General features: G+C 47.4%; 1 protein-coding gene across 5 annotated transcripts in view; it reads right to left on the bottom strand.

Moving 5' to 3' along the window:
• The window catches only part of lamc3 (laminin, gamma 3), a 55,072-nt gene that overhangs the window by 12,770 nt on the left and 15,790 nt on the right, over positions 1-26,512 (bottom strand). For 4 of the 5 annotated variants that reach the window (XM_057018528.1, XM_057018529.1, XM_057018531.1 and 1 more), the window contains 9 exons: positions 24,866-25,032; positions 21,067-21,255; positions 20,207-20,324; positions 18,238-18,336; positions 17,739-17,875; positions 17,242-17,361; positions 12,416-12,614; positions 6,358-6,464; positions 4,332-4,559 (listed from right to left, as the gene is read on the bottom strand). In XM_057018528.1, coding sequence (XP_056874508.1) covers positions 4,332-4,559; positions 6,358-6,464; positions 12,416-12,614; positions 17,242-17,361; positions 17,739-17,875; positions 18,238-18,336; positions 20,207-20,324; positions 21,067-21,255; positions 24,866-25,032 — 1,364 coding nt within the window. The remainder of the gene's footprint in view (positions 1-4,331; positions 4,560-6,357; positions 6,465-12,415; positions 12,615-17,241; positions 17,362-17,738; positions 17,876-18,237; positions 18,337-20,206; positions 20,325-21,066; positions 21,256-24,865; positions 25,033-26,512) is intronic. The other variant, XM_057018532.1, reaches the window with a different exon arrangement.

Below are 26,512 nucleotides of genomic sequence, written 5' to 3'. Positions count from 1 at the left end.
CACAGACAAACAACTAAACCGATGAGGCTGGTTTAGTTGCAATGTTCCGACACACTAGCGTGTTTATGGGCTGCCTGAGCGCGGCTGTACGTGTAATAAGTGCATGAGCCCCGTGGGACTATAAGGAAGCATCGAAATAGTGAGATAACTCCTTGGGTTGATCTTTTTATTTCCTAGGATGTGCACGGCGGGGTTTTTTTTTTTTTTTTTTTTAAATCTGCCCTGAATAGCCTGACGAGTCGCCCGCTTTTATTCGTCCGTTTAGGTGATGCCCTTGTTGTGGCGCGTCGTTGTCAAAATTGATTCCATCGTGGAAAATGTTGAAACAGTTTCAGAACAAAATCTCGCTGCCCAGAAAGAGAGCGCACGGATTAGTTAGCATAAAGTAAACATACCGACGGCGTGACGCGGTGAAGAGGACCAGTACAAGCAATAGCCTGATGATTCATCCTATTTGACTACATCTGAGCTTTTTGTCCCCCGTCCTCATCCTCATCCTCCAGACCAGCCACCTCGGAGCTTACAGCCACAAAAACAGCCCACCAGAGAGATTAGGGGGCCGAATAAGCCCTGGCTAGAGCCGGCTCGCTCTATTAGTTCGTCTGCATCAACTTCCCGTCATAGATTTTTCTAACTAACGACCTCAGAGGGTTGAAGATGGCATTTAAACAGGCATTTGGGGAAAGTAATTCCTGGCTCCCCGTGTCTCGTTCTCAAGCAGCTACATTTAAAGGTGACATTCTAAGGAGAGTAAAGAGCAGCGCGTGAGGCAAGTTCCTTGTCTGCAGCCCAGATGATGAGATGAGACAGGTGTTCTCTGTTATGGCCTTTATCAGCCCCACTTCAACACATTCAGCTGGAGGAGCAGAACACCAGAGTCAGAACCTTCCGTCCCCTGACCTGGTCCGCCAGACTGCTCTGGTGGTGACATTTAGCTATGCAAAAACAGCGCTGCATTATTCACAAGTTTGGCCCTAAACAAATGTCAAAAACGGCAAAGAAACAGGTGTTTTCCCTGTATTTGCATAACGCAAAATGCAACAAATTTTAATACCTTTGCTTAATACATTAATGTAAATCCACAACAAATGATCCTGTATCAGCAACTGGAAACATAATGGGGACGTGGAGACACTGAGCTCAGCTCTGTCCACAACAGTAAGAAGAATGCGCATGCATGTGACTCATTGAATGGACTGGGAAGTACGTGAATGGGTCATAAACCTAGCTAATGCGCGCCTTCTCAATAACAATGTGTCAGTGATGGGGACCAGAAGAAATGAGGCAAATTGTCATTTGCGTTAGGCTGGAAGTAGCGGCGCCACTGCAGTGTGTGTTGCTGTTCAATCGACAAAAAAACCCCACTAATTTTGTGTCAAATTAGCCTGATGTTTGCTGTAATATGTGTGGTACTGTATGGAAATAGAGCTGTAGCTGGTGATGATAGCGGCCTGGGCTGTGATGGGTACAATTGCTGTTGGAAATAATTAAGCGTTGCTTCTTTAGCCGTGTTGTGCTAATGTTGGCTAAACAGTACAAGAAAACTTCCTAATGTTAATGTAGCATAGCTCGCGGATGTAGCAGCACATCTCGGCAGAGATATCCAACATTTATCCCTAAAAAGAAGCATCAGAGTCACACTTCCTGTGATGCAACTGCGTCCTCTCCAGCCCGCTAAATAGCCGTGACACCTAATAGCCTGAAATCATAACACTTCCTCAGAACATGGCTGAATTGGACACTGGCCCTTAATTACTCCCGTCAGTCATTGTGGTTCCACTCAGATGGAACACTCAGTCGAATGACGTGGGCCTTTTACAGAGCTTCGCTAACAGCCTTTAATGCTGCTCCCTAATGCTAACCACCTTGCAGCTCCGCAGTGTCAAAAGCATCATGTATTCCATTTGTATGGGTGATTAATGGGTGTTTTAGCAGACTGTGGGCTATGTCGAATACTAAAAGTCTCTTATCTTTTGACATAACGATCATGTCTCTTGTCGTGACGACCGCCCCCCGAACCATGAAATTAATGCTGCTGCCAGATCTGCAAGTCCAGCCTAGCGCTGCATTAAAATTAAATGACCGAAATGCATCAAAAAGGCACAATCACCCGGCTTTTGTCTGTCTGAAGGACATATGTTTGACTCCATCAGCCCCGCAGCAGCGTCAGCCCAGGCGGAAACACCAGTTTGCTCGTTCTACCACAAATATTAACACTCCCAATCTGTTGTTTTCGCACGGCGGCAAATCCGACCGGCGCCACTTGGAGGGCGTTAATAAATCATGATTACGGTGGGCCGCGCGCCGCAGCCTCTCTGCTCTCGCTGAGTAAACTCCATCCCCGTTCTGCCCGCAAACACATTCGGAGAGATGATACAAGTTGTTAGTTAATTACAGCAATTAAGACTGGGATGGAGGAAACAGCAGGCCGCTCCGCCCTCCTGGTGACTAATGATGAACGCGCAGCATCAACCTGCTCCTGCACGTCCCCCCAACCTTCTGCAGAAGTCTCTGCTGCCTAATGCGTTTAACATAAGCCTTCAGAGCAGCATTTTTAGCATTTCCTCGCTCTCTGTGACCCACTGACTCACAGCCCTCAACACTCCATTTTTAGCATCCTGGTTTCCATTCTGTGCCCATAACAACCACCACATGTAGGACCCTGGCCTGGATGTTAGGTGAACCCATCACCACTTTCCACCACCTGAGACGTAGGTTTGCCATAGCTTTAATTTTAAATGGGAACTCATTTGCCGAAATACTAAAGAAAATATTATCTTTTCATGTTTGAAGCTTTACAGGAGATGTTAGAAAAAAAGGATACATAGCTTGGTCAATTTATCCCCAGTAAACCCCACTTTGCACAAATGTCCCTGAAAGAACTGTATTCTGGGTAGGCTGGAAAGCATTTTAGCAGGAATTAGATGTCTGTGTTGAGGGGATTCAAGGTGACTACGCAGCAGATGTGAGTCGAGTCGAGAGACAGGAAGAGGGAGAAAGAAAGCAAAGCAAATTAGGCATCATTAGCCGAGAGGCGGCTAACAAGTCTCATTAGCAGGGAGGCAACTATGATAGCAGACTAGCTTCCAGTCCCGGGCGCGTACAAAGACACGCAGTCGCAAAAACCACATACACACTGGCAGCCGAAGCTTCAGGCGTCTGCAAACTGGGTCAGATCTAGGATAAGGAAAGGAAAGACAGACATGAAGGGGGAGATTGAGGAGAAATAAAAGACGGAGAACGAGAGACGGGCAGCTGTCCGCTCTGGGCGAGAGGGAGGGACTGGAGGTGAAGCAGTGTTCACACTCGCTGACACACTCTCTCTGTGTGTGTGTGTGTGTGTGTGTGTGTGTGTGTGTGTGTGTGTGTGTGTGCATAACTGCACAAAGCTGACTTGTTTACACAACGGCAGCTGCTGTTATAATTCTGTCATTTACGGAATGTCGCATTCAGGATTAGTGCAAAACTCCGCAGCTGCTGTTGTCACCCAACAGTACAGATATATACTCGTTTATCTACTTTTCCAGGAATATTGTTTTAATTGGGTATGTTTTTTTATAGATAAGGATTAGCTGAAAACGCCATCCAGTTCCCGGCTAGAGCGGTCGCCGCCCTCCCCAACGCTCCGGAGGGATGAATGAGCTACATTCCCTTGAAGTGGCGACGAGTACGTGTCCAATCTGGAAAGACAGTAAAAAAAAATGTTCCCTTTGAAGAGCCTCCGTTCCCTCCGCTCCGTTAGAGCTCCCACCTCAGCGACCCCCTGATGCTGCTGCTGACGTAACCCGGAGGAAGGGTTCTACGCTCCGGAATAACGCGATGCTCTCACAGCGCCGCGGCCGACACTGGGAGTGAGATTAGCTGTCCGGAGCGCTCGTAAAGCCCCGATTCAATAGGCGGAGGGAGCGAGGTAATCGCTTCTCGCCGGATCTCCAGGTACAGCTGCAGCCGTCAGGGTCGGTTCTTCGGAGCTGGAACAGTTTTTCTGCTTCGTTCAGTCTTTGGGTTTTTAAAGAGCTCCACACACTTCCTGCTCTACTTCAACCTTCCTCCCCACTTCCCCACGTGTCTCATGTTCATCACGTCTCTTCGAGTTTCTGACCGTTTGCCCTGAATTTGCAATGATTTTCTTTGACTGGACGCTCAAAAGTGAAAGAAGATCTTTGGAGGCAGCGTAGCCCAATCAGTCCCATCAGTTCTCCCCGCTAATGAACCATTCCGAACAAAATTAGTACAGGCGTAACAAGCAGAGTTCAGAGACTCTTGTTGGGCGATTGGACCATATTGGTGGTGAGAAACGATCACATGACAAGCACAGTTACAGATACTACCTGTCTCCTGGTGGCAGGTTCCATGTTGATGGCAGTTGCACGGCACGCAGGGCGAAAGGGGGCCTCCGCCGGGGTCCTGCCGGGTGAACCCTGGGGTGCACTGCTCGCAAAACTGGCCGGCGAATCCCAGGGGGCAGGTGCAGGACTCTACCCACCGGGCGTGCGGGCCGGATAACTCGTCGGAGATGGCAGCTGAGATCAAGGTCACGCTCGTGAGCTGGGACGTGTCTGGTGGGAGGGAAGGGAGCGAGTTGGTCACAAACCCGATGATGTCAAATATCAGAAGTTGTCCAGCAAAGGCTCCCAGGAGCCCAAGGGGCCTGCTTTTCCCTGGAATTATGTGAATGTGGGACCATCTGTCTTATTAACATACAGGTTATTAGTCTTTGTTGTAGTACCGGCCCCTCCCCGTCTCATTACAGGGGCTGGCCTTTATTTATAGTCTGACTCCACATATAATGGACCTTTAAACCTCCACACCTGTAAATGCCAAACTTTACCCACACATGCGCTCCTCATCATGACTATTCAGGCCCATGAATAAATCAACAGCAAGGAGGGGCCAGAGAGAGTTTCTGTGTGTGGGGAGGGAGGGATCCCTTCCTGAACTCCAGTTCACTCCTTGCTCCCAAAATCCCCCCCAGGTTGGATGGATCGTGCCTGAATTATCCCACCGTGTTTGTTAGCATTGTAATAGCAACGTGTAATACAGAGGAAACTGGGTTTAAATCAGGAAGTTCGGCACAGGGGGTCATGGTTAAATAAACTGGGATGTGATTTGTTAAACATCCCGGAGGACGCTCTAGGAACCTGAATGCATCTGCAATCAACACTAAAACAGCGAGGAGGAGTTTGGGCGCTGGCGCCAAACATGCTCGGAGCTCATCGCCAATTTCTTGTTGCGGAATTCCAGAGCTTTGAGTCTCAATTGATGTGACATACTGGCATGAAAACAGCTGTTCACAAGTGAGCGAAGCTGCTACGTGCCAGCACTATCTGCAATATTCATCGATAGCATGCGCTAAGAAGTGGGTGTGGCTTTAAGTAAGAAGGAACGTGTTGTGATAACAGGATGCTGCCATGTACGCTGTTAATAGTGATGTATGTGTATGCCCTTTTAGAGGACCAGAGACTCACCTTAGCACCCCCCCCCCCCCCCCAATGGAAACGTGATGCTTCCGTACCCTGGACCCGATATTTCACTTGATTAAAAACCTTTCAGCCGGCCAAGTTCTCGCCAGACGAGACAAGATTTTAATTTCATCCGGGCTGCTGAGAATTCTGAGCATAAGGTCATTAATACACTGACTTCTCACACTCCTTTTCAATTGCTGGAAAGGAATAGAATTCAATTGGTGGGGGGGAATGAAATGTCTGAGTCTCGCAACGGCCCGCCTTTAAAGCCAAGAGACAACACCATCGTTAAAGCCAAACAGGTCTATCTGAAGAGACTGTCAGTGGAGAGGAGAGTAATTTAAAGAGTAAATGCATGTGTGTGTGTGTGTGTGTGTGTGTCGGGGTGGGGGGGGGAATGATGGTAATTTAACATTAAAGTTAAGCAGGATGCCCAAAGCATTGAAGCACTTTTAACAAAGTTAAAGAATGACTTTTTGGGGTTATATGGGCAGCAGATGCAGTGTGGAACCCCCCCCCCCCCCCAAAAAAAAACCTCATTTGCATTTTCACGTGGGTGGGCGGACTTTGCATCGTGTACTTGGCACGTACATGGGTGAATGGCACAACGCCTCCGCCCGAGCCACCAATTAAATTAGCGTGAGCGCGGTGCTGCGCGCTGGTGATGTCAGACAGCTGTTCGGGCTTTTTTGCACCGTTTTCCAGCGTGGTGACTGCAAATCTTAAAAATTAAAAAAAGCTCCTGGGGGGGTTGTAACACCTGGTATTAAGGGTCCGTTTCCCAGTGCGAATTATGCCGACAATAACACGAGTTCTACATTTTGGCTCACGTCTGTGTGAGAGCGGCTAAATGGAGCCAGCCGAGCGCTCCCACCTACTGCCGCACACTCACAGTTGCGTCCTCCAGCGTTGCTGATTCGCAGATCTGTCAGGTTGTACAGGAAAGTCTGGAACTCAAAGGCCGACAGTGCCGGTTCAAACCCCTCTTGTTCGTGCAGCCTGAAAGACAGGAAGCCAGGAAGCCCGTGAAGCATTTCCAGAACCTTTATGTGCCGCCATCCGGCCCCGATGCACAAGAAAACATTAAACAACAAGACCGTTATATTTTATAGGCACAAATGACACAAGTGAAGCCAACGTGTTTCTCTGGCTGATTTATTAACATCCCTTTACTGCTGTCTCATTACGCTCCAGAAGGAGGAAGGCAACTCTATCACAGGCTGACGTTTTAACAGCGGGCTCTTACATCACTGTCAGCAGACTCGTGCAGACTCGTGCAGCACGAGCGAGGATGTAAATTTACCGACTTCAACACTTTCAGGGTCTTGATCTTCGAGCTTTGCCATCTGCTGCGTGATGTTCTGCACAGCCGGGTGGCCCAGCCAACGTCTGCCCCGTTTTACAGCTGGTATTTTGCAACTTTCTTTATATCCTGATGAGACGCTGCGTCAGCTCGGTGCAGAAGTGTCCTTGTGATGTGCACCAGCAGCGAGGAGCGGATTAACGCCCTGCATACGTGAAGGGGTTTGCTTTTCTCTTTTCATTATTATCACCCTTCCGCGCTGCATTTAAGGTCGATACCGTACCTGCGCCCAGGAAGAAGAAAGAGCCCCGTCAAGGTTGCCCCCAGCCGATTTGCTGAGCTCAGCTAAGAAGGGGAATGGGGAACGTCAGCCCACCGCTCTTGAAAGTTGTCGCACAAACTTTTCAACAACTCTAAAAGCTCCTGCAGTCTTAGAACCAAGCTAATTAGAGGAAGGAAATGTGTACTTTGTCACTGCTCAAGGTTAAAGGTATTCCTATTTATTTCTGAATCAGCAGAAGGAAGCAGATAATGGAAAGGAAAAAAGTCAGAATGTCCCTTTAATGAAGCAGAGCGGAAAAGTGCTGATAATTCTTACAAATGTGGACAATTTCTCAACTCCTCTTGGGTTCTTTAGTATCTGGACCAAATTTCAGTATATTACAGGGTCCAGGTGTTATTTGCATGTCCTGATCCTCTTTAGATTTAAAAAATAAGGAAAACCTGGAACAAGACTTCAAAGTTTACATTAAGATTTGAGCAGATTGACTAAAGCTGTGTTTGTGTAAATGAAACCTTGAGAACAGCTAAATATCCAATCAATTTTAATTTAAAGGGTGTCAGCTTAGAAAACATTTTATTTTGGTCTCAGCATTCACATGTACAGGAGGGCAGGAAGAGAGTGCCACACAGACTCCGCTGATGCGGCGGGTCCTTGTTCCCTGGCCTGACATGTAGGCACAGTAATAGAGAGCCAATTAGAAACTGGGCCTCAAAGCCTCGGTAATGGAGTCGGTCAGACGGCGATAAGCAGAATGAAAGTGAACAAACTCCCAGTCAGCCTTCCCCTACAGAGCATCAGTGTCCCTTTTAATCAGCAGCGAGCACAGTGCAGAGAGAACCGCGCTGTAATTAAGGCCGCTCCACTGTGGATGAGAGCAGATCATCAGGAGAGGAAAGCCCAAAAGAATTCACAGAACACACACACACACAGTAGAGATAGAGCCCCAGTCAGAGGACAGTGAAGGCTTGCACAGCCTTCAGAGAACCTGAGCTGCCCCTGTGAAAAACTCCGTCAACAAAATGAGATCTGATCCCATTTGACCCCTTTTGAAGTGTTGTTACAGGATGTACAACATCATTAGTACATTTGTCAGTGGAGAAGCTGAGCAACAATGTTTGCATGGGATGCTGTGTGCTACACAGTCACAAATGCGTCCATATTCTGGAAGAGAGTTGTAGCCCAGAATGGGACAAACACACTTAATATCAACTTTATCTTCCACTATTGTTGCATCACTCATTCAAATTCAAAAAATAATTTAAAAAAATATCAACCAAATCAAACCCCTGGTCTGGAAACTGGATAAAAGACCCACGTTTCCCTGTGCTATAAATAAATTATATCTGTCTATAGCTATATAAAAATAAATAAAAAAAGCCGACTAAAATTCACACATGTAGTCATAGTAAAGCTGAATGTGGGAATAAAACCTTCACATCCACTTCCTGTCATTCCGGTATATCCCATTCATTCGATTTCCAGCTGTTTATTTTTACACTTGTTCACTTAAGAGATGAGAACCCTCCCCAGTGGAGACTGCAGAGGCTGCCAGTCCAAACCAATGTGAGATTTGGCCCATTATGCTAAACCCAGAACCTACATCGTGTACTTACAGCGTATCGTCTGTTCTGGAGCATGTTTACGTTTCTCCGCATATGTTCCACCCGTTTGTAAAATAACGATTCCAGATGGCCTCAACCAGTTGCATTCGCTGGCAAGCAGAAAGCGCGGCCTCGCCTGCGCAGTTGACGTGTTTGCACGTGCGCTTTGCACGCCGGGCTGAGGCGGGAGGAGAGTTTAAAAGTAAATTTGGAGTACGTAGCGGAGTGCATCTGAGCGTGCACCTGAGAAGTGTAATGAGATCTGCGGAGAGCTTCAAGAGAAAAACACTCAATAACAGCGTCTGTCCTCCGAGCTCCAGTGGCTTTCGAAGGGAGCGAAAAGCTTGTTTAGCAAGAGCTCTGAGGGGAAACTCATTACCAGTGCGCAGACGCCAGGGAGAGACTGGGAAGTATCGGAGAGGACGGAATTACACGGGCGGCGCCGCTGTCAGAGGCTGACGCGCTCATGCGGAGAGCTGTGCCCGTCAGCCTTTATCGCCACTTCACACATTCAGCTTTCAGTTCGACTGAGCTCCTGTTCTGCTGTGGCGGCCGTTGAGCAAACTCGCCAACAGATTCGACATCTACAAGTTCTTTACCAGCCGATAAGAAAATACTTTGTAGACAGGAAGTCCGGTTCCCTACATTACGATCGCCAACCGAGTGACACGTGTCGTCTGATTTAGATGCGCGTGTTCGTGTCCTTATCGATGCTGCAGTGTGGACTGAAATGGCGCGTGTAAGCGCACAGATTTGATGACTTTTGATGTCGGCCAACTTGATTCGACTCAGGTGAGGGTTGGCTGTGATCCCATTACTTTGAGTTTTTTGGAGTCCTTTAGTCAGCACCAGGAGTCTAAACATTTCCAGCTGTGACAGAACGTGGGATGATGCCATTAACCCCATTAATCCCCCCCTTGGGGGGTAAGGACAGTCACTTTCTATCCTATTCTATTCCAAAGGGCATCCAAGAAGCCCCCTCAACATCACTGTATCACCACATATGCAACAGTGAGGGGGAAACTTCTCCCTCAAACAGTTTCAACAAGGCCGACCTCATCCCAGTTCAACCACCCGTGTTTACGTTTTTATAAAACCCATCGGCGCAGACTCTTCTCCCCGGGAGCAGCTCTTTGTTCGCGCCGTAATCATCGTTCTTTAATCATCTGACCTGATGCGGTGAGGTTACTCCCTTTGAAATATTCCTCAGCAACAGTTGTCTGCCTGCTATTATCAGGCCACCCAGAGTGCGATCCCTGGAGTGTGAGCAGGCCCTGCAGGAATATTTCAAGCTAATGGACTGGAACACGCGCCCTGGGAGCGCACGGAGAAACCAGAGAGTACGAGCCCCAGTCTGCATATCATGTCAACCTTAATGCGAACACAATTCCATTAAACTGGTCTGTTTTCCAGGGCTGGTTTAAAAAAAAGGAAGACTAAAAAATTCTAGCTTAGGATGCTTACTGGCTAGAGAGCATCAGGGGAAAATAAGAAACCCGGGCCTCGGGTCACGGGGCCTGATTAGGTCTCATCATGACAGTGTGACAGATTACACAGCCACTTCTGCTCCGACCGTGGGAGCAGGGTTCATCACGCTGGCCCCGTTCTACCTCTAAGGTCACCGGCGCCTCTGGATCGGCCACCTCACCATGAAGAGCAAGAGGGGGGAAAAAGGCCTTAGACATCTTCTAAAGTGAATTTAAAAAGCTGGAGGAGGACCGACATCAGAGAGGGAAGTCCACGATTCCATGATTCCATGTCCTCAGAAGACTCAGAATAAGATCTTCCATCACCGACTGCCTTTACTGGCCGGGGGGGGGGGGTTCTGTTGGAGTTCGTATTTAACCGAATAAGCCGTGATGGCGCCTACACATTTATTGTCTGTATTGTATTACAATAAATTGTGTGGAGGACAGGGCCGTGCAGATAAGGAGTTACACAAAGAAACACTAGAGTGTCCATTTGTACCGAAAGACTCGCTGGCAGCTGTAATTTTTCATCCTGTCCCTTGTTGGGAAAAAAAAGGGAAATTGTTATTGCACCATTTCCCTCTTTGCGTCCCCCCATTCCGCTGACACCGCTTATTACCGTCGGAGGAACTTTATTTTATTTTTTTTTTAAATGTTTATTTTTGAACCCAGAAAAAGATTAAGGATTCGTGTCGATGATGCGATCGAAGCAAAATGCCGACTGGCAGATGACAAATGCGGCGCTTTGGTTTCAGTTTCCAAACAGCGGAGGGATTATTGCAGGAGAACTCCCGCTGAACATAACGAGATCAATTAGAAAACAAAAGCAACAGGTTTCCAGCTCCAAGTAGCTCAAACAGTCTGAGCTCTGCGAGACAATAAGTCCGTCGCAGCTGGAGTCCTCATCACCAGGCTGGTTTCGCAGTCATGAAACTATATCGGTAATAACGGGTAATTAATAAGGTTTGAATAAGTATGGAATTTATTAAGCTTTTCTCCCAGCAGGCGACGTCTGTGGCATTGAGCTGCTCTATACTGGACCTCCACGCCTTCAGTCCTCGTCTCAGTCAGGACTTCAGACTCCTACTCGCCCTTCTGTCTGCCTCGGGGGTCTCAGCAGGTTGCAACAAATTAAATAGACCTTTTAAGACCTTGTCGACACCACGATGAATCCAATTTCAAACCTATTCCAGGTCCATCTTCTGTGCTGCTTAACCCACAGAATGTTTGAAAATGAGGGTAGCACACATTTCCTGCTGTTTAGTAGCCAGCGTTAAGTCGCTCTAAAGTACTGCTTAAATAACCACTCGTGAGGTAAACAAGACCTTTCTGTTCTTCCCCCAAACGCCACCATGGTGAACCATTTCTGGAGAGTCTCTGTCTTGGGTTTGTGCTTTTACTTTGACATCTGCAGCTGTTTAACCATGTTTCGACCTATGAGCGACTTTAAAGAGGCTCAACGCGCTTCCAATGAGCTGGAACCTCCTTCGCTGTGCAGCTGCATCCACCCTCAGCTACTTAAACCTCGACAGACTTTCCACTTATCGCCAGATTGCCCCACCTGCTACCTGGTGACACCTGTTCTTCCTCTAGTGTTAATTGCAGGCAGCTACTGAGAAAGTCGACCAACTTGATTTTAAGGGAAAATCTGGTGATGGAGGTCTGTTTTTCATGACTTAGAAGATATCTGTTTATAAATTTCTTTGTTCCTCTTCATGACATATGACACAAATCTCTACATCTCCAAAATTAGCATATTGTTCTGAATAAGTAATCATAGGAAAAAAAACATGTTATCAAATCACTGCTGATTTCTTGGGTTACCAAAATAATCACATTGGAGCTTGTTTGATGAACCTGCAAACCAGACTTGAACACTGTAATCTGACGCGGTGTTTGTGATTACGTGGCCGTTCTCTGCTGTGCTGTTCCAGCCACCTGTGGGCCGCTTTGAGCACGACTGATTGAACAATCGCGCAAATGCAGCCCGACAGCTGTAAATACGAATGCAAGTGGGTGATTTACATCAATATTTATTGCCAGTTGACAAGCGCGTTTTTCATGGAACATAAAAGGAGAATGCTCACTACCGACTTGCCGCCATAAATCCCCAACATAACTCTACTAAAGGAACGAAAAACCAGATGTTTATGCAAGTCACGAAATTTATGTGCAAGAAAATTGTACTTTGAAGGCTAACAGGAGATGTTGTTTAGCTTCATTACCATGTTGATGCTGCAGCTTCATTCGTAATGTTTTCTGACACGCAAATCCATTATCTGTTTTCACTGTACCTGATCTCGAAGGAACGTCGTGGTGTGAGGTCAGGGTCGCGGCTGAACAGCGGCTGGGGTGAAAGTTCAGCAGTTAGGGTGGCGTCCGAGCCTTGGAGGAGCAACGTGACATTGTTGGGCAGAAGCTCGGCCGTCTCCGAGGTGAAGGTAATGGTGAGCAGCTGGCCATAGCTGTAGACTTGGCGACCCAGGAATTTCTCTGGAGATAAAAAAGGGTGGTTGGATAAAGCGAGTGGATTAATTGCTGTAGATTCTGTATATTCCTCTTCGCTCTTCTGGTTTAGTTCACGGATGAGAGATGGAGTGGTTCCACCCGCTCCTCTCTGTAGTGTATTATCAGCACTTCAGGGTCATGGCCACCACTAGCCATCATCCAACAAAAACACGCACCCTTCCTTGCCCTTCATAAATGTGGAAAAATTAAAAATGTAAACCATGCGTGTATTCAAAGTCTTGCACCAATTACATCCGGGTGGGGGGGGAATCATTGGAAAATAAAAGCTATCCCGCAATCTTTTGCCAGCTCTGGATGAGTGAGTGGGCAGAACTAACAGGTTGCATGCTTGGTTGCCACCTTGTTTTTTTAGTGCGTAATCATGTGTGAAGTACATCCTGAGCTCTTGTGGGGGTTGAGTGTGTTAAGGACTTGAGTGGATGGTTTTGCTTGCGAGGGGCCTTTGCCATCACTTATAGCAATTCAGCTGTCGGCTGGCCTATCTAGTCAAACAACAACCCTTTATCATCTCAGCCGGTCCATTCTGGTGCAGGCAAATTCACACCTGGGGTGCATTAGCTTGGCACTGAATTGGCTTCCGAGGAGCGTAGAGAAAAAAACTGCTAAAGATGGAGGCTGCTGCAATATATGCAGCGATCCAATCACTGAATCACAACAAGACGGAAACACGGTAGCATCAGTACCAATTAGCCACAACGATAAAGCTGTCAAGTGGAGTAAATAACATAGGCTCTCATCTCAGACTACTACTCTTCTGGGGACCGGCGATCAGGGCAAGAAGATACATTCAGCTGATTGAAAGCGCCTGATTGCTCATTTCAAAATGCATGATTTTGTCCAAATAGGATCATATTTCTGTTTTCGTGAAGCAAATGCATTTTAAGATCTAATGACATTATCTGCCTTTTTAAATATAGTATGCCTCCACCTCCCATCAGATTAGCCTTCAAAAGCTTCATTTCATAGCGCAACACTGCGTTTTATGAATCAACATACATCACTCAGCTGTGGTCGTATTTGACACATAATAACGTTATTGAGAAAGGCTGAAAGAGGAAAGGCTTGCATTATACCACTAATCGATAGCTCTTTTGCTTCAACGTTCAGTCAAGCCAATGAGCGCTCAGATTCAATAGGAATAGATAATGACACTCGATCAGGAAGATCTGCTCAACAACCATAACTCATCACCAGGCAAGACAAAAACACTTTCGAGTGAAATGAGCTGCCACACACCTCAGCCAAGTTTCAAAATCAATACATATTGATGACACACACACACTCACACACACAAAGCCACTCTGGAAAGAAAAAAGGCCTAAATTAAATCCAACGCCTATTAGCCTAGAGTGAGGAGAGCGAGTCCTGTGGCATTAAAATATTTGAACTCCTGGAGGGAAAACCCTCCCCCAAAAAACAAAACAGCAGATCAATATGGGGATGATGCAGGAATCAAATTAGTAATCAATACACACTCCTAAGTCCAATAAACAGGACCAGGGCCAATTACCCCCCCCCCCAAATAACTCCAGTGGCTCTGAAGCCATCAGAACACCTTTGAATAAAAAGGCTCTTTTTAAATCATGCATATTTCGAACATCAATTCTCCTAAAGACTCATTTCTCCTACCGACAATTTCAGCCTCTGTCAAATGATGCTAATAGCTTTTAAAAGACTAAAGGAGGCTTTTCTGGGAGGTCGATGCACATCACAGGTGTCCTAATTTTCCTCATGACAGGTGACTTGTTCTGGTGGTCTGGAGCCCTGCTGACCACGTATACCATAACTTTCATGGTCTCCCTTTTGTTAAACCCCTACATGCAATAAAGACATCTTCCACATTGTTTTTGTCTAAATTACATGAAACGCCAAAGCAATGCTGGGAAAAGAGAATCTGTTGTGTTGTGGGTCATGGGTCCAAGCTAATTTTTCTTCAAGTGCACCTTTATGCTGGGGTGTTTCAAACGGAACCGCTGTTATATCTGGCTGATTTATTACTGGACAGAGGCACCATGTTTCCTCTAATTGACCCTCCAACTGTGGTAGTTCCACTGGTGAGACCTCCTCCACTATAATGAACCAAAAAGAGGCACAAGTTCTCTCTGGATGTTGCAAATCTCTATTCTCCTTTACCTCAGTAAGCCGTTTACATCTAAATGCTGCAGTGTTTCCAGCTGTAGGTGCGATTAAAACAGATTTAAAATGCAAACCTTCCATATATCTCTGCTGCCACCCCCGCATAAGAAAGCATGCGAGGAATGAATATGATATGTTCTCACAGGCAGCGTGCCTTGAAAACAATTTTGATGTGACTGATGGAGCAACAGGGATTTACCCATTTCATAAATGTCTGGAGTATTTGGAGGAGCATGCAAATGCCCCTGGCCCTCAGGGGATTCGAACCTGCGACCTCCTTCCCGTGAGACGTGTGTTTCCCGGTGCCTCCAACCATGTCAGAAAGTGATATTTGAAGGGTGTCTGTCTGTCTATTTATCTAAAAGGTTCCTGCCAAGCGTTTACCGCAGGTAGAACATCTAGTTCCCACAAGAGCTTCACAATGTGCTCATCACACTGTGGCTTCAAGGCCCCAGAACGCTTTAAATGACCTTTAAAGTGACCTTTTTCAAAAGTCTCATTGCTAGACTGCATTTGTAAGAAATCTGCTTCTTGCTCTGCTCTCAGCCAGCCATCTTCCCAACCCCCCCCCCCCCCCATCCCTCTGATGAGGACGCCAGGCGGCAGTACATGCAGATCTGGGTGCAGGTAGCACTTTAGAGCTTTTAGACAAATCCGAAGCTTGAATCAAAGTGACAACCGTCCTGGAGCTGCTCTCCTAGATCTCGGCTCACCGTCTTTTTTCCGCCTCACCACAAAGCAGCCATATGCTCCTCTGCCTTCTGGAGAGGAAATTTCATTAAAAATTCCATCTTTCTTTCAGCCTCGCCGTTGCTTCGGGCTTAGCAGGTCGGCCTGTGTCGCATGATATGAACAGGATCAACGTGGCGAGTCCCTCAACAGATGGTTGTAAGGACTCCTGTTAGATGAGGCCCCCCCCAGCGCGAGCCAAGTGAGCCGCAGTTACCGTCCAGCGAATTCAAGTGGCAACCACGGTGGTTGGAGGGAGGTCAAAGCGTCCGTTCGGGGTAGCGAGTCACGTTGGTCCGTGATTATTCATGGCAGCCACACCGCAGCGTTCAGCCTGCCGGGTCTCCGCGGGGACTCCGACCGTTTCGATTTCCAGGATCAGGCGGTTACAAGTGGTCATACTGGGCTGATTGTTACTGGGAATTCAGAGATTCATTTGCAACATTTGGCCCTCAGTATTTTGATATTTCTGGAGCTGGCTGAGCTCCTCGGATGTCTCTCAACTTAATTCAATTAAAATTAAATAAATAAAGCGCCCGGGTGAGTGAATCCTGACAGCCGTCGCAGGAACTGGACGACGGCGGCAAATACAGTTGCAGGAAAAAAACACAGGAAATACATGCTTTCTAATATTCAGCATGGACTTGTCACTCAGAATTACCGTCTCACTTTGGTGGCGAACACAGCGGAGGGATTTCAGCAGAAATAGAAATTAAAAGTAAAGAGAGTCGGGCACTGCCAAAGCGTCTGTAACTCTCATAATCTTTAAAGTAACTGTCCACATGCGCTGCTGCGAAAGAGGGAAGGGGGGGGGGGGGGGGGGGTGAGATCATTAAAGGGGTGGCAGCCAGTAGATTTGTGAATTTATTATGTGGAGGAACAACATAAACAAGTGCTGCATGGAGCAGATAAGCAGACGGCCACAAAGCGGCTCTTGGCCAGCCGGGCCGGCTGTGTGGTGGCCTCCAGAGAACACTACTTAGCACGGAAGGAGGAGGAAGCATCAGAAAGCCTCATCTACGAATCAAAATCACAGGTGCCCTGTTCTTCTGCATCAGAAAGGCACTGGTGCGCGTGAGCGATGATATTTCACAAGCTGAGACTGACCAGGCTCCGTCACCCCTCCGTCCTCGCAGGCTTTTAACCGTCTAAAAGAAGCTCCCTCCAAATAGAGTTGTTCTCTGTGATTGTGCGAACTGGGCATTAAAAACCTCCAGGATGCGGAGTTAATGGGATTGCTCCTTCTCCTCCCCCCCCCACCTCCTCTGGCTGTGGACTGTGCTGGAGCTGGAGGGGCTGCGAGTTGATGTCTGGAACCGACTTAGCCAGCACAAGAAGAAGCCAAGCCAATTTTCACTCTGTTGCCTCTCCAGCATGGCCGAGACATCCAATTCCGTCAGGCCTTCGGTGGCGGGGCGGCTGATAGAAACGGGCCCTAAGTCCCGTAGCTTGGCCAGCTTATTCCCTTATCTGCTAATGGTTCCGATAGCGGATTGAAGGAAATTGTGTCAGAGTAACTGCTTCACGTCTTTCTGCCAAAGAGCCTGATTAATCTCTCGACTGACAACAGAAACACATTGAGGACTTTTCACCGGCACTAATATTATTTACATATTAGCAACAGCTGTAGGAGTTCTCAGCTAATAGGATAAAGGCCAGAACACCAAACCATAGCCCGACACCCATTTGTCATCAAAGATGACCTCTAATCCCCCCCTCGACTCACCAGGAGCTTTGTAAAAGCCAATGTCATCCTCAGAAAGAGGCAGCAGGTAGACTTCACCTTCCTTCCACAGCAGGGGGTAACTCTGCCCGCCAAAGAACTCTCCCAGCCAGCCGTCCTGATCTGCAGGCAAAAGAGGGGGAAAACTGCCAATCACCCTCCATCCTGGGATTTTTTTTTGTCTTTGGTGAAAATAATGAACAGAGGCAGCAGCAAGGACACCAAGAGGAGCCGTGAAGGGAAAACTACGTGTATGACTGATAAATACCTGCAGGTATTTGGTAATAATATTTCCCTCATGCTGACATGAATCTCATTTTTGGGTCAATTTATCAGGCGTTTGTTTTGGTTATATGAACGCCTCGAGACTCCAACCGCGATGAGGGGAGGAAAAAGGCAGATTTTCCTTTTCTCTGAACAAGATGGGAACGCTGATGATATGATGTGAGTGCAAGGGATGGCGGTCCAGAGGGAAGACACTTGGTCTTGTTGGGTTTTACCTTCCAGGAAGTCAGAGGTGATGTTTGCCACAACATGGTGACTGGAGGAGGAGCAGGCCAGCGAATGTCCGAAGCAGAAACACGCTTGGCAACCTTCCGGGTTGACTCCTCGGAGGTTGTAGAATCCCGGCTTGCACCTGTACGGGCACATGCATGCGCTCGTGAGGCACCACCTTTGATGTCCCTTCTTGTCGCGGGGAACAGGACTCCAAAATGACCCGAGCTACAAGCGCTAGCGTAGCGAATAAACAAGAGCGGGGCTAGAACATATCACCGTGCATGAGAGGGGGGCCCTGCTCAATGATCCGTGAAATCTGGAGAAAAACAACTGGGAGCACTTTTGGTAAAAGCATGAAACGTGCGCACGTAAAAAACAAATCAGGCAGAGGCACGACCTGGACCTCATGCCTTTGTTACGTTTGAGCACAGGAACAGGAAAATATGGGATTCACCAAAATATGGGAAACGTGCACAATTACCCCAGCAGCGCTTCACAGACCTGCCGCAGCTTTGTCCCTCCACGTTGGCCTTACAGTCGCATCCTCCGTCTGACGGGGAACAGTCGCCCACACTCCCGCTGGGGTCACACTCACATGGCCTACCGAGACATGTGACAGTGAGAGCTGTGTGCACTGAACAAGCTGGACAGGTGAGGCTAATGGAGGAGGGGGGGGTGGGGGTGGGGGTGGGTTCTCTCTGGCTTTTTTTGTTTTTGTTTTTTTAACTTTCACGACAAGGGTAGGTAAATGTGATCGTCTCCATGACGACAGCATCCGTTTCAGGCCACTCCGATGTCACAGATGGCCAGCCGCGGCGGTGACAGCGGAGGCAGCCGGTTGTCTTGCTCAAGGACACTACAACAAGGAGGGTCCTCCTCCTCCTCCCCCCCCCCCCCCTCCTGGACAACCAGTCAAAACATGGACTCAAACAGCATCCTTGACAACAGCGAGTGTGGCTTCTGCTGCGTTGAAGAGCGTTTGATCACCTTCGCTGATTGATCACTCCTGTTCGGAACTGTAACAGTCTTGTTTGTAATGAGGCGCCATTACAAATAATTCAATTATGGGGGGGGTGCTTGTTTCTGCTCCAATGGTCTGTGTAATTCACACCTCAACCCAACAGACTGATTTCACTTCAAGAACAAGATCTGTGCGTGTGCGCGTGTGTGTGTGTGTGTCTATACACGCACGGTGGCTTGTTAGACGTGACCATAATAGAAATGTTTATATGAATACTAAATCTGGTCAGTAAATATTATGGTCAGTAAATCACTCCAATCACTGCTTTTTTTCCTTGTTAAATATACCACTGAAGAGGGTGGGGGGCACATCAACAAATATTGATAGGAAGCGATGGTTGATATGCAGTTCTGCACCACCACACATTTACATTCCCCCGACATCCTGAACCAGTCAGTGAGAGCAGAAACAGACTGCTAATGACCCCCCCCTCCCCACCGTCACACACACCATAATATTAAACTGGTGCCGCAAAAGCCACTGTAAAAGTTCCCATCCAAACCAAAATCCATCCAGACATAATGAGGTGCGAGACCGATGAACCCGTCCACGTTTATCTGTAAATAAAATATCGCGTGTCGTCCTGAAATCATCCTAATTAACAGCGTTGGAGCCCAAAACAAGGAGGTGGAGGATTAATGTTATCTGGCCTGATTCCTAAAGTTTAGGAATTTATAAACTTTTTGCTTTTTTTGGAAACTTGATTTCTACTCAACGTAACATCTTTGTCTTCCAACACAAGCAAAGCCGAGACCCCCCCCCACTCCACCCCAAAGCTCCTAATAAACACTTGATTTCACAATTAGCCTGGTGACATTAGCATTCCCATGGCAACGATTTGGCAACCTTGACAAAGGACCAGAATCCACTCTGCTCTGGCTCCTGAAGGGAGGGTGAAAAATAAAAAATAAAAAAGCGTTTGAGTGGGTCGCTGTGTTTTCCGGACAGTCGGCAATATTTTGGTTCTTTTCGGCCATTTTAACCTTAAAACAACTCAAGACAAAAACCACCATTGCCTGTAGATTTCAAACCCATTTTGAAACCTGGCCTTATTTAATCCCATTAGATTTGCTCCCACAGCGCTTGCTGTAATTGGGGAAAACATTACAGCATTGGGGTTGCGCCGCTTGTTAGCACTTTGATGCTATATTTGACGCCGTGTGTTACACGCTGATAAGGAAGTCACTAATTCACAGTGGTGTCAGAGAGAAATGAGAATCAGCTTGTTTACGGCTGCTTTCTAGTTTGATAAATTCAGGCTCGGGCCCCTTTGATGGGAAAAGAAACTGCAAAACAGGGAAGATTTATGAAGTGCTGTTTATTTCATTTTAAGACGCTCTGTTTCGCAGGAACACATCTTTGCCCTTCTTTTGCTCATCTACGTCACTTTTGAAGGCAGTTTTCATCATGCGTTGTGTCGGAGCATCCGTCTTTATGCGGGTTCCTCACCTGCAGCCGGCAGGCCCCAGCGAATGGAAGCCGGCCGCGCATTTGTCACACTTCTCCCCTGTCACGCCAGTTCGGCACGCGCACCTTCCCTCCGCATCACACTGCAGGCTCACCGAACCTGGACGTGACATCGGGGAAAGAACAAAAAAAAAGGATAAAATTCCATCAAGAGGCTTCAGAATCCATAAAGTGTTAAACTCATTCGATATATCATTATTCACGTGGGAGGGTTAACAGCATAGCTGGTATCGAGTTGCTGCGCAGCTCCCAGATGTTAGCACAGAGTAATCTCACTACTGTAGGTTTGACAAACAAGAGAGAAAGATGAGAATAGGAAGCTGATGGCATCTGCTGGTGTTCTGTCGGGTTAATGGACTCCAGAAGCCTCCGCGGAGCCGCCGTTAAGTTAAAGCTCATGTGCCTTCTTCAGTGTTCCTTTTGTTTGCTCTATGGCGCTGTAGCCTGGAACATGCACACTTCACTTAAGAACAGGCTTTTTTTATTAATATAATCTCAGGACCCCCACTGATGAGGTTCAGAGGGGGAGGATAATGACCTCTCTGGGGGTTATTTGGTAAATCAGAGGTGAGGATAATACGGGCGAGGTGTGCAGGACATGAGCGATCAAGCTAGTATGAATTATGAATAGTTGGAAATTCACCCCACGGGCAAGGTTCTGGGGGATAAATAATGCAGAATGGTTCATGATTAAAAACACTGGCACTAGATTTCCCCTAAACCCTATTTGGCAGTTTTCCCATAATTGTAAATAAAATAAGTTCAATTACTATTTCTGTGGATAATTTTATTTGCATGGATTATGGAGGCCTCACAGGTGAGGAGGTGTGTGTGTCCAGTACCGTTAATATTGCAGATGCAGGGCAGGCAGGGCTCCTCAGCAGAGGTTCTGTAGTGGTTCTCTCTGCAGCGCTCGCAGTGGGGCCCGTCCGTGAGGTCTCTGCAGCTCAAACAGCGCCCCCCACTGCCGGTGCTCCGGTACTGCTCCGCGTCAAACACACACTGGTCCGACCTTCCGCTGCAGTTACAGACTGGGAAGATTAAAAAAAGAAAAAGTATTGGGCAGATGTGGATAAGAAGGCCGATATAGACAGAAGGGGGAAGGAGGGGATTGTGCATTGAGGGATTGGATGATAATTTAAAGGCTTCGTTGCTAATCTCATTTCACAGGGGCCAAATGAGGAGCCAATCTACTGTCAGGGGGCACTTAGATAACAGTAATTCGTGTTTATACAAGAGCAATTTGCTTAAGTGATAAACGATCGCAGCTCTCACATCAAATCCCTCCTTAGTTCACCAGTCACCCTGGGGGTGGAGTTTGGCCAAATTGCCCATTTTATTATGAATCACTCATGATTGTACTGCCAATAAGCAAATGATTATGCCTTCATTAATAAAGAGTCTCAGCAGATTTCACCTTAGTTTAAGGGAGAAGACCACCTCCTTGTATTAGAAGATAAACTGGGATTATTTCCTGTTCTATAAATATAGACGGGATAAAGTATTCGGCTGTGGATTGAACTAATATTTGTCCATGAAATTAGAATGACTGAATGAGTCGACGGTTATGAAACCAGTGTAAATGCAGACTAAATGAGCAGGATGCTGGTTTCTTATTGGAGGGGCTAACAAATATATACCGTTGTAACATCATGTATGAACACAATATAAAATTAAGAATGTGGCATTAAAATTTTAAGCCTTCAGAACACATCCACAGAAAAATAATGAGTCCTGGGTCTGCGGTCGGGGCTCAGACGGGTCTTACAGAACCTGATGCTGGGTGTGCAAAGGTGCTGCGGCACCACTCAGTTCCTGTCGACACCGGTGAGCAACAGCAGCACGAGCACGTCTGGCCGCCTCGACTTGTCATCTCCAATCCACTCCATCTTAATCCCGCTGCCGCCGCTGGTCTGGCGAGCGGGTTGGCCGGGTGGCAGCGCCGTCTCCAGCAGCACCGTCTTTGACTCGATCAGAGGATGTCAAGGCGTGATGGATGCATTTCTGCCAGCAGAGCCTTGTAATGAATCAAGGAGCAGTAATTTGCGTGGGTGCGGCCTTCGCTCACGAGCGTTTCGCTCATCGCATCATTGGAGCCTTAACGGATATACTGGCGCCAGTCGCCTGTGAGGCTTGTGTCCAGGGTAAAATGGAGTCAAACCGGTAGACGGGCGCTAATAAGCACGCTTAAAGTGTTGTTTGTGATCCAGGTAAAGTGTGTGGGATGATGCCCGCTACGCAGCGTGGTGGAGCAAATCCCTCAAGTTGTTTTTTCAGTGCTTTCTAAACATCTTCAACCCCCCCGACTGTTTGAACAAGCACGTTTAATCTGCCCACCTACGTGCTCTGAGCCACACGCTCCAGTGAAACCAGGCCAAATAGCACAGCCAAGGCTTTGCGCGCTAGCGACGAGGCTGCGCTCGTTAGCACGGAGCGACTGCACATCACAACAGAACTCCGTCACCAGCATCGCAGCGAAGGGGCCGAATTGGTTGGTTTTAAGTCCGATATTTTCTGTCCAGAGGCAGGAAGTGGACACGAGCCATCCGTCTTCATTCAGTCCTCCGCGGTTATTACGTCCGACCCAGTCAGGCTGCTGCTTGTACAGGATAAACAAAGTTTTCAACACAAATGTGTAGGAATAGAACCCTTTTTGCACTGGACAGTAACGATACAGACCATAATAAGTCTGCCTTGTTTGTACCGATGGATTACAGACCTGACTGCAGCGAGTGGGCCCTTGAAAAGCCCCCCCACCCCCGAGTTAATGAGTATTTGTCACTTATCTTGGTTAAGATTGAGATTTTCACCTTTTCACCCTCACAGCTCAATATGTTGTCACATGACTCAAACCTAAACTTTCAGTATTTCCGGTCTTTGCGCCGCCGTCTGCTGGAGCAAGTGTTCCTGCAGCTTCTGGGGGTAAAAGCCCTGACGTTAACACTCGCAGACTGCTTTGTGTTCTGTCTGTTCCGTGAAGGGAAACACGATTCGGAAACAGCAGGTCAGTAAAATTTGGCTGCGTGCGCTCCTGCCGCAGCGTCTCTTTAAAATTGGTATTCCCTGGGGTGGGTGGGGGTGCTGAGGGGCGCTTCAGTTCTGAAACGCTGCACACAAGCCCTGTCAGAGCGCTTGTGATAAGCTCCGGCACTCACGGGACCGCTGGAACATGGCGCAGCTTGGCGTTTACTGGAATGTAGAAAGAATCAACTGGGGGGGGGGGGAAAAAAAAAAAAAAATGCAAATGCTTTGGGGAATCCCGATGCTTCCTGTACGTTTAATCGATTCCAACAGCAGGACGCGCTGGCCTGGAAGTCTAAAGAGGAAGTGGAACCTTGCATGTGTGAATGGATCACTTCCTACCACTGTTTGGGGAATACAACCGGGACCGTGATCCCTGCAGGCGCAGTAATTACTCATTTTTACATCTAATTTGGTGGAAAAATGACTTGTGTAACCAGCCAAGACAATAGAGCAGCAGTGGTGATAAGAGGCCGGCCCGTGAGGAAGCGGAACGCTTGTATATCAGTGTGTTTAGGCTTAAATGGGGCCGTTGTGATAAAGGCGCCATAAACAACAAAAAGAGAGATATAGAGTCTTTTATCTGAGCCCACAACATTTTTAAATTGCTTATCATTTCTCGGCTGAAAGCAGCTATATTATCAGAATATTCCAGGTTCTTTGACTCTGCTGCAATATACAGTATACTCCGGAAGGCTCTTTCTATGGAATCACACATCTATGGGTCTCTATAAAGCCGCCCCTGTGTATTATAGTGGTTTTATTCATTTTCAAATATTAAACGTTTGACTAAAACAGGGTAGATAATCCTCCCAATTCAATTAAAAAGCAAATGAACCATTAGAGTCTGTCAACTTGGACGTCGCCAGTTAATATCCGTGAACACTTAACCTGCACATGCCATCATCAATCTGGACTGATGGCGGGCTTGGATAGAAACTGAACCCACAGAACAGGTTTGAAATACACGCCGACGTTCATAAAAGCTCTAATTTGCCACCTGCTGTTGCCGTTCATGCTGTTCCGAGAGCACTAACGCACAACACTGTTGCTACCGCTCGGGTCCAACTATTTACATTTACTCATCTGTATCATCACATACGTTTCCCCACTCTGCATCACTTTCATGTGCCATGTTTTGATCCATTAATACAGTCCATTGATTAAGTGGAGTACACTATTCTATATAAAACACCATCTGCCTCCTATCGGGAGCAGCGGTAATTAAAAGCAGATTGCTTATGGGCCACGCTTGATGTTGTTTGGTCCTTCAAAGATTTATAATTAACCTCAAAGCCCCCACAGACCCAGAAATGGGTCTGAACTCTGCATATTTAGATCTTATTCTTTTAGAACAAGTTTGAAATGTATATAAATGTATACAGAAAGTTAAAGAAAATATATACAGTTTATGAATGTTCTAAAGCCGCTTCTGCTCTAATGAGCGTAAATAGCGTTCAGCACGACAGGATGGGTTCAGACCTCCAACTGATGGATTCATCTGTCCGTCCTTTGACGGCAGATCAGAGTTTCAGCAAGTTTGATGTTCCCTGATGGATTTTGTGCAGCGAGCTCAACCTCGTCGCTGGAGGTGGTGTTTTGGTCGTGGCAGCTACTCACTCAGGCACTCGTTGGCGGAGTCCCCGGTGGCCCTGGCCCAGGGTCTGTCCCGGTAGAAGGGGTGACATCTCTGGCAGTCGTCCCCCGCTGTATGATGCTGGCAGACGCAGAGCAGCCTCCCCTGCTCGCCCTCGGAGCACTCGCTAGCGTGGCCGTTGCACTTACACCTGAGGGAGGCAGAGACGCTGGAAAGGCTGGTTCCACGCACACGTGTCTTCTCAGTCTACTTCTCAGGTGTAAATCTTGCATTAGATCATAGATGATGTGCTTTTCTTTCCCATTTGGGACACATCAACTGTGGACTTACTGTAAAACTAATATGCATAGTTGAATATTCAAATTGCCGCATTAAATCTGATGTGATAGCCGATTTCCCCTGACGCGTGCACGCTGCACCCGTCTGCGTTTAATAGCTTCTGGTCGAGTCGGCAATTTAAGAAGACAGTGGACAGAGAATTATGGGATGTTTGCCTCTAACTCCGGATTTCACGAGTACATTGCCAAGACGAGGTCCACAAATGGACACGTGGCACGCGCGGTCAACAGGTCACATGTTGCCCACAGATCTATGCAGCATGAGCTGAGGTGCAAAGGCATGTGTAGCGTTTACGGCTAATCCGCCACGGTGCCGCAGTGACGCTAAGCGTTTGTGACAGGTGTCAGATCATATTTGTGTTCTTTCTGAAGGCTTCAGCTGAACCATCGAGTTGTCCGCTCCTGTCCACAGCCCGGTCCTTGACACCGTGTCCCGTCTCATTACTCGGGATTACAAACCTGAGGAAGGTTGACGTTGGCGCTAATCTGATGGCAAAAAGGGCGACGGCTTGACAACAAAGTGTTTGGAAAAGAATCAGGATCCTACTGTGACTTAGTTTTTAACCGCCCACACCTTCATACTGCACGTTTCCCCGGACGCAGAATTGATGGATTTATTTAGCTTTCCTCCTGTCGATGCTCTAAAGTCGACTCTGTTGCTGCTGCTTGATTTTTTTATGGCTTCCGGTCTTTGTGTGTCCAGTCCCTCCTAATTACTTCAGTCACATCATTGTCAGAACTCAATTGTTGATGTTTTCCTGGAACAGAGGTGATGAGCTGGATCAGTGAGCCGTTCCTGGATTACGTTAGATTCCAGCCGATGGAATCACACGCCAGTTACAACAGCTGAGGCAGCGATGTGGAGCGATGAGATATTGCGATCTTGTCCCATTATCCGAGTGATTTGTCTTTACCTGCCTTTTTCTGAGTTGACAATGTGTGTGATGAACAGGCAGCACTGATGACCAGTCGGCGCCTTTTTTAACAGGATCTGAGAGAATTCAAGGCACATTGCAATAAAGAACCCAAGTAATAGGGTTGAGGATCTATGAGGCTCCACATTAGGTGGTAATTAGATGTGTTTACAACCCCATTTACACATTTTCTGACTCCATAGCTAAGCAGCTCCCCATACAGAGGCGGCATCAACATACTGGCATGTGTAAACAATGGCAGGTGTACACATGCCAGGTCAGCAGGTGGTGGTAAAGAGCCAGACGTGTACATGTAGGGGCACTTTCATTCTACTTGTGCGAGCTCAGTTGCCTGCAGCTGCAGCGCCCATTCTCAAAAACGCTCCGTTTTGTATTTATAAGACAATGGAAGGAAGAA

Source organism: Takifugu flavidus, chromosome 20 (genome assembly GCF_003711565.1).
Source record: "Takifugu flavidus isolate HTHZ2018 chromosome 20, ASM371156v2, whole genome shotgun sequence".
NCBI lineage: Eukaryota > Metazoa > Chordata > Actinopteri > Tetraodontiformes > Tetraodontidae > Takifugu > Takifugu flavidus.
Note: the sequence above shows the minus strand (reverse complement) of the source record. Positions and strands in the feature narration are given on the sequence as shown.